Source organism: Poromitra crassiceps, assembly GCF_964638095.1.
Source record: "Poromitra crassiceps genome assembly, chromosome: 18".
Taxonomy (NCBI): domain Eukaryota; kingdom Metazoa; phylum Chordata; class Actinopteri; order Beryciformes; family Melamphaidae; genus Poromitra; species Poromitra crassiceps.
Window position 1 is genome coordinate 19,494,532 of NC_139636.1, and position 7,500 is coordinate 19,502,031.

Here is a 7,500-nt window from a genome sequence, read left to right on the forward strand (position 1 = left end):
CTCCCTGCTGATTTACCCTGGTTGGTTCTCAACATTTTCATGAGAGAGTAAGACACTGTGAAGTGTGAATCATATAACATCAAGTTATGCATTACTTATGATACAAATATTAACCAGGAGGATTGACCAGGTACAGTAGCTGCTGCTGATACAAATGCTAAATCCAGAGTATGAGAGCACTACTCAAATTATTCAGTGCATTTTATATCAGGTTCATTTGAAATGGCTATGCATGGTATGAAATAAGATGACGAGATGACAGAGAGTCACTGGTTTGTTAGTGGACTAGTTAGTTTCAAAAGTAACTTTCCCCAACACTGGTTCTGAGATACTGAGTATCTAACATTTGACTTACTGTTATCTCTCTTTTTAAAGATGTAACCCCAACTGGTTCCAACAACACCACACAAGCATAAAGTCACATTCAAAGATCCTGAATATACAGAGTCTGATTCCAAGCTCACAATACGTTCTTCTTCTCGGTTTGACCTCTTAAAAGCACAGACCTCGGGCACACTGGAGACCCTGGGGCTCAGATTGAGGTGCACCGGTGTGCCGAGCGCCCCCCCCCCCACAGAGAAGCAGCGGCCTAAATGACAGGAGACGGGACTGTCTGTTCGCTTCAGAGAAAGGAGGTAATTGTACCGCGGTCCCTCTCACCTGAGATAGTGGTGGTCCCTGCTGTCTGCACAGAGTAGGCTTGCTGAGAGAACGGCTTGATACTGAGGGAGGGAGAGACGAGAGAGAGAGATGGCGAGAAAGAGCAGCAAAGAGGGAGAGAGAGACAACGAGACAGAGTAGGATTAGCTACGTTATACTACCCATATTGTACAGCAAGGAATCGTCAATAGCAGGACTGCACACACACACACACGCACACACACACACACACAATAAACAAGAAACAAAGAAACAGAGACACCGCCGCTGCTATTGGTCCGTGATTGGCCAGCTGCATGATCACTGGGCAGATGACCTGTCAATAACGCCCTAAAACTATCTGACTCAACACGGGGCCATCATTTACTAAATGAACATGATGCTGTATTGAAGAAGACTTGAAACTAGCAATTGAGACCATCAACTCATTAGGAAAGTGTTTACTGAAGTGACATTGACTCAGATCTGCCCCAACCTTACTTACTTTTAAAAATAGACTAAAGACTTTTATGTTTACCGTCGCTTTTAACTGCTGACAGCTACTATGCAAACCCAATGAGTCCTCTATAAGTTTTTAGCTCTTTCTGCAACTGCTGCGCCTGTTGCTTAATGCACTTTTTATATTTTTTTTTTTAAGTTTTGTTGTGATGCTTTTAAATGTCCATTTTATTCTCTTCTTTTCTTTTCTTTTCCTGTCAACCATTTTATGTGAAGCACTTTGAATTGCCTCTGTGTATGAAATGTGCTATACAAATAAACTTGACTTGACTTCTATAGAATTTGACTTCTTTTTGCAGCAGTGGAGTCGCCCCCTGGTGGCCATTAGAAAGAATGCAGGTTTAAGGCACTTCCGCATTGGCTTCCTTTTTGCCGCCGTGGAGGTTGCCCCTTGGCAAATAAAAAGAAAAGAAATGACACACTTGAAAACTGGGAAGCAGTCATCAGGTGGAGGTCTGCAAGGTCGCTGTGACTTACTCTTCTGTGTTGGAGCTGGACTGGCCTCCAGGAATCATGCCCTGCCAGAGCTTTACAAGACACACACACCCACATTCATATTAGTACATTGGACTCGATACATTGGCACAATACAAATGAAATACACTGTAACTGTGTGTGTGTGTGTGTGTGTGTGCGTGTGTGTGTGTGTGTGTGTGTGTGTGTGTGTGTGTGTGTGTGTGTGTGTGTGTGTCACACCTGTGCGTTGCCGGGGAAGCTGGCCCGTACTAGTCCAGGCAGCAGCTTGCTGTGTATGGCCGTGGCAGAGACGATCTGAGCAGAGGACATGGCGGAGATGCTCTGCAGAGCCTTCTCCTTGGCACTCTGGTCCTGCACAGGAACAGACACAGCACCGTCATCATGGTATACCATGCACACAGACATGGAGGCAGATAACAGACACAGCACCGTCATCCTCGTATACCATGCACACAGACATGGAGGCAGGTAAGCCTCCCTTATAGTCTGCTCCTACAAGAAGTCAACCCTGTAATGTCAAATGTAATCAGAGCAGCATAGCGTAATCAGAAAAGCAGGACATAACAGGAATGAAGAAAACTTTTGAATTATCGTGAGGAATGAATCCAAAATTCTACAGAACATCACAGGAAAATGATCTGATTGGTTGCGACCAGATTGGCTCCTCCTCATTCTTCCTTCTAGTTATGATTACACAAAGTGTGAAACTGCCATTATGGAGCTGCTCATATACAGCAGCTACTAGTTAGGCATGGGTCGATTTCTGGTTTTACCGGTTCGGTTCGGTTTACGAGCCCAAACCGGTTTGATCACGTGCAAACCGAAAAAACCTTAAAAAAAAAAAAAAAAAAAATTTTTTTTTTTTTTTTTTAGTTTTTTTTCTTTTTTTTCCCCAGTCCATTCTGATTGCACTATTGTTCGTATTAGCCTCTTCTCAAGTTGCACTAGTAGGCAAAAGTCTTATTTTGTTTATTATGTTGATGTTTGAAGAAAAGTTAAGCTGAATAGTTATGAGAAATAAAAACAGTGTGTTGTTACAGTTAAAAGGTTCTGCTTATTTGTATTCAGTGTTCGTGCTGGTTGGCAGCATACCAGCTTAGAGGTGCATTATCGCCACCAACTGCAGCCGCTTTGATACGTTTTTTGGGGGAATATCGAACCGGTTTCAAAATGTTCAAACCGACCCATGCCTAGGCCCTATATTGTGTGAATTTGTGAGTTTTGAAGTTTATAAGGCAGCTCAGCTGTAAGCCAATCCATTCTGATTGCACTGCTTGTGTTTTTATTAGCCTTTTCTCAAGTTGCACTATAGGCAGCAGTCTTATTTCATTTATTATTTTGATGTTTAGAAGAAAAGTTGAGCTGAATAGTTATGAGAAATAAATACAGGGTGTGTTTGTTACACAGGTGTCCTGCTTCTTTTTATTCAGTATCATTGCTGGTTGACAATACCAGCTTAGAGGTGTATTATCGCTATCAGGTGGACTGAAGTTGCACTACAGACAGTTATGGGCCACACTCGGGAGCCCTGCTTTAAAAAAAAAAAAAAAAAAAAAAAAAAATTTTTTTTTTTAATTACAAAAAAAATCGGTATACCGGTTCGATCCGGTTTAGACGGCAATATCGAACCGGTTTTAAAATTTTCAAACCGACCCAGCCCTACTACTAGTGCAAGATTGTGGTTAGTAGTAGTGGTATTTAGAGAGGAAGAACATGTATTTGCATATTTTGTGTAGAACTTTTCAAACCAGGGTTGCAAAGTGCTTTATAATATAGACATTTATACATTTATAATATAGATTAATATAATAGATGGTATATAGATATGGTATATAGATATATATAATATAGACATTTATAATATAGATATATAATACTGTATATAATTTAATAAAGCACTGACGGGATAAGCCAATGAGAATGAGAAATATAGCGTTTTAGAGAAACAGAGTTTTTGAGAAACGGAACTATAAAACCCTGTCAGTGAGAAAGTGCCCTTAATAGGCCTCTGCATGGTGTTGACAGCCAGAGGCCTGTCACCTTTAGTGTTTAGCCTGGACCTCAGGAGGCCAGGGGTTCCTGCTGAGAGATCCCACCGCGGCTCATAAGAGATTACAGCTCTCCACCTGCCTGAGCTGCACAAGTCATCAGCAAAATCTTCAAATCAATTCCAAATCTAACAGGCCAGCAGGCTAACACACGTAAGCAGGGCTAATGTGATCCTGTTTAGCCTTCGTCAATAACCACAAAGCATTCTGTCTGTGACTCTGTGTTCACTCCTATGCTGTCTGCGTCTTCATGGCCTGACCTCAGAGACTAGACGCTGTTTCAAAGTAGACAGCTCGTCAAGATGAGTGACAGGTGCTGAGTTGTGAACTTGACCGACCGGCGGGGGAGAAGGGGCAGGAATAGCAAGCCCTTTGCTGCCTCGAGGCGGGAAGTTATTGGCATATTGGTAGAAGGCAGAAGTCTGAACTTGTCAGCTCACACTGTGTGTAACATGTATGTAACCACTGTATGTAACCACTGTATGCAACACTGTATGTAACATGTATGTAACCACTGTATGTAACCACTGTATGTAACACTGTATGTAACATGTATGTAACACTGTATGTAACACTGTATGTAACATGTATGTAACCACTGTATGTAACATGTATGTAACACTGTATGTAACATGTATGTAACACTGTATGTAACATGTATGTAACCACTGTATGTAACACTGTATGTAACCACTGTATGCAACATTGTATGTAACATGTATGTAACCACTGTATGTAACACTGTATGTAACATGTATGTAACACTGTATGTAACCAGTGCCACTGTATGCAACACTGTATGTAACATGTATGTAACCACTGTATGTAACATGTATGTAACACTGTATGTAACCACTGTATGCAACACTGTATGTAACACTGTATGTAACCACTGTATGTAACCACTGTATGCAACACTGTATGTAACATGTATGTAACCACTGTATGTAACACTGTATGTAACATGTATGTAACATGTATGTAACACTCACTGTATGTAACCACTGTATGTAACATGTATGTAACACTGTATGTAACACTGTATGTAACACTGTATGTAACCACTGTATGTAACACTGTATGTAACATGTATGTAACACTGTATGTAACCACTGTATGTAACATGTATGTAACCACTGTATGTAACACTGTATGTAACATGTATGTAACACTGTATGTAACATGTATGTAACACTGTATGTAACCACTGTATGCAACACTGTATGTAACATGTATGTAACCACTGTATGTAACACTGTATGTAACATGTATGTAACACTGTATGTAACCAGTGCCACTGTATGCAACACTGTATGTAACATGTATGTAACCACTGTATGTAACATGTATGTAACATGTATGTAACCACTGTATGTAACACTGTATGTAACATGTATGTAACACTGTATGTAACATGTATGTAACACTGTATGTAACATGTATGTAACCACTGTATGTAACACTGTATGTAACATGTATGTAACACTGTATGTAACATGTATGTAACACTGTATGTAACATGTATGTAACACTGTATGTAACACTGTATGTAACATGTATGTAACACTGTATGTAACATGTATGTAACACTGTATGTAACATGTATGTAACCACTGTATGTAACACTGTATGTAACATGTATGTAACACTGTATGTAACATGTATGTAACACTGTATGTAACATGTATGTAACACTGTATGTAACACTGTATGTAACATGTATGTAACACTGTATGTAACATGTATGTAACACTGTATGTAACATGTATGTAACACTGTATGTAACATGTATGTAACACTGTATGTAACACTGTATGTAACCACTGTATGTAACATGTATGTAACACTGTATGTAACCACTGTATGCAACACTGTATGTAACACTGTATGTAACATGTATGTAACACTGTATGTAACCACTGTATGCAACACTGTATGTAACACTGTATGTAACACTGTATGTAACACTGTATGTAACCACTGTATGTAACATGTATGTAACACTCACTGTATGCAACACTGTATGTAACCACTGTATGTAACCACTGTATGTAACCACTGTATGTAACACTGTATGTAACCACTGTATGCAACATGAAACTCTGAGCTGCAGATGCACAAAGCAGCTACACCAAATTGAATCAGGGAGAGGAATCCCTGATTGGCAGCTTCACTCATGATGTCAAGTCAAGTCAAGTCAAGTTTATTTATATAGCCCTAATTCACAAGCATGTCTCAGAGGGCTTCACAGAAAGAATAATGATTGACACTGATAGAATCCCTCCCCATCCTAGGAGAGGCACTGACTGGCATTACAACATAAGAATACTGCATCTCTCCACATTAAAGCCAATTTGATACTCGGCCGTCAAAGCCCTCGCCGGCCGCACCGTAGGGCTACGCCACGGCCAGCGACACTGCCGGCGTGCAGCTCCCCCAAAATGTGACGCATTTGAAGATTAAGATTAAGATTCGCCCATCAACGATTCGATTTGATTCCACGATGCATCATGATGCATCTCAATGTATCGCATCCTCAATTTTCTATATTAGTGCACAGTGCACATGGCTACCTCTCCATCAAATTAATACAAGCAGGCGGATGAATATCAACTACTCCCTTTTTTATTTAGAAATGACAGAATGTGTGTTTGTTAGTCGGTACAGAGTCAAAATAAGTTGAAGATTCAGTGATTTTCTGGCATATTGGGTGACATGACTTTATTATCAATTCTAATCAAGCATCTAGCATTCGTTGTTATGATGAAACACACTTGGCAGGTTTTATGTTCTTGCTTTGTTATGACTGCTCTTCACACACAACAAGCCCCTCTTTTGTCGGCTTTACAAAGAAGGCAAGAGATGAATGTAGTGGGAGGGTAGAGAGAGTATGAGAGGAAGGAGGGAAGAGGAGAGAGAGAGAGAGAGAGAGGGGGGGGAACAAATGTAAGGATAAAAGGGGATAACAGGGAGAGGGGGAAGAGGAGGAGACCTAAACAGGCCTAGACACCTAGGATACAGGCATTGCCATGACAGGCATCCCAACAGTCAACAAGGATGTGAGGGACACCGAATTCTCATTGCGCTTGTACAGAATGTAAATATTTCTGCTGACGATTTTCTTGAATTCTCTGTTGATGCTGTTTGAGTTTCTGTTATGAAAACGTTGTGGCTTATTATTTTAACATAGCCCGCACCTCCATCTCTAATCACACCCCCATATGAATGTCTTAGGCGAGGCTTACCTTTAGTTTAGAGTGAAACTCCCTGGATTTCCTTCTGGCTAAAACCTGGATATGGCTGGACACCTAGAGAGGAGAGAGGAGGAGAGGAGAGGAGAGGGGAGGGGAGGAGAGGGGAGGGGAGGAGAGGGGAGGGGAGGGGAGAGGAGCAAAGGAGGAGAGGGGAGGAGAGGAGAGGAGGAGAGGGGAGGAGAGGAGAGGAGGAGAGGGGAGGAGAGGGGAGAGGAGGAGAGGGGAGGAGAGGAGAGGGGAGGGGAGGAGAGGAGAGGGGAGAGGGGAGGAGAGGAGAGGAGAGGAGAGGGGAGAGGAGGAGAGGGGAGGGGAGGAGAGGAGAGGGGAGGGGAGGGGAGGAGAGGAGAGGAGAGGAGAGGGGAGGGGAGGGGAGGAGAGGAGAGGAGAGGAGAGGGGAGGAGGGTAGAGGAAGGACCAAACAGTGAGTTGCCATGGTTATGAAAGGAGTGTTGCCACACTGGAAGGGCACACACGTGCGTGCATGCGGAGAGACACACACACACACACACACACACACACACACACACACACACACACACACATACACACACACACACACACAC

At 42.0% G+C, this 7,500-nt stretch overlaps 1 protein-coding gene across 1 annotated transcript in view; it reads right to left on the bottom strand.

Annotated features, from left to right (window-relative positions):
- Positions 1–7,500, bottom strand: part of tead1a (TEA domain family member 1a) — a gene marked incomplete at its 5' end in the record, with an annotated part of 31,805 nt that overhangs the window by 14,011 nt on the left and 10,294 nt on the right. The window contains 4 exons of the mRNA XM_083654902.1: positions 661–722; positions 1,636–1,685; positions 1,855–1,986; positions 6,929–6,991. Of these exons, the coding sequence (XP_083511028.1) occupies positions 661–722; positions 1,636–1,685; positions 1,855–1,986; positions 6,929–6,991 (307 nt within the window). The remainder of the gene's footprint in view (positions 1–660; positions 723–1,635; positions 1,686–1,854; positions 1,987–6,928; positions 6,992–7,500) is intronic.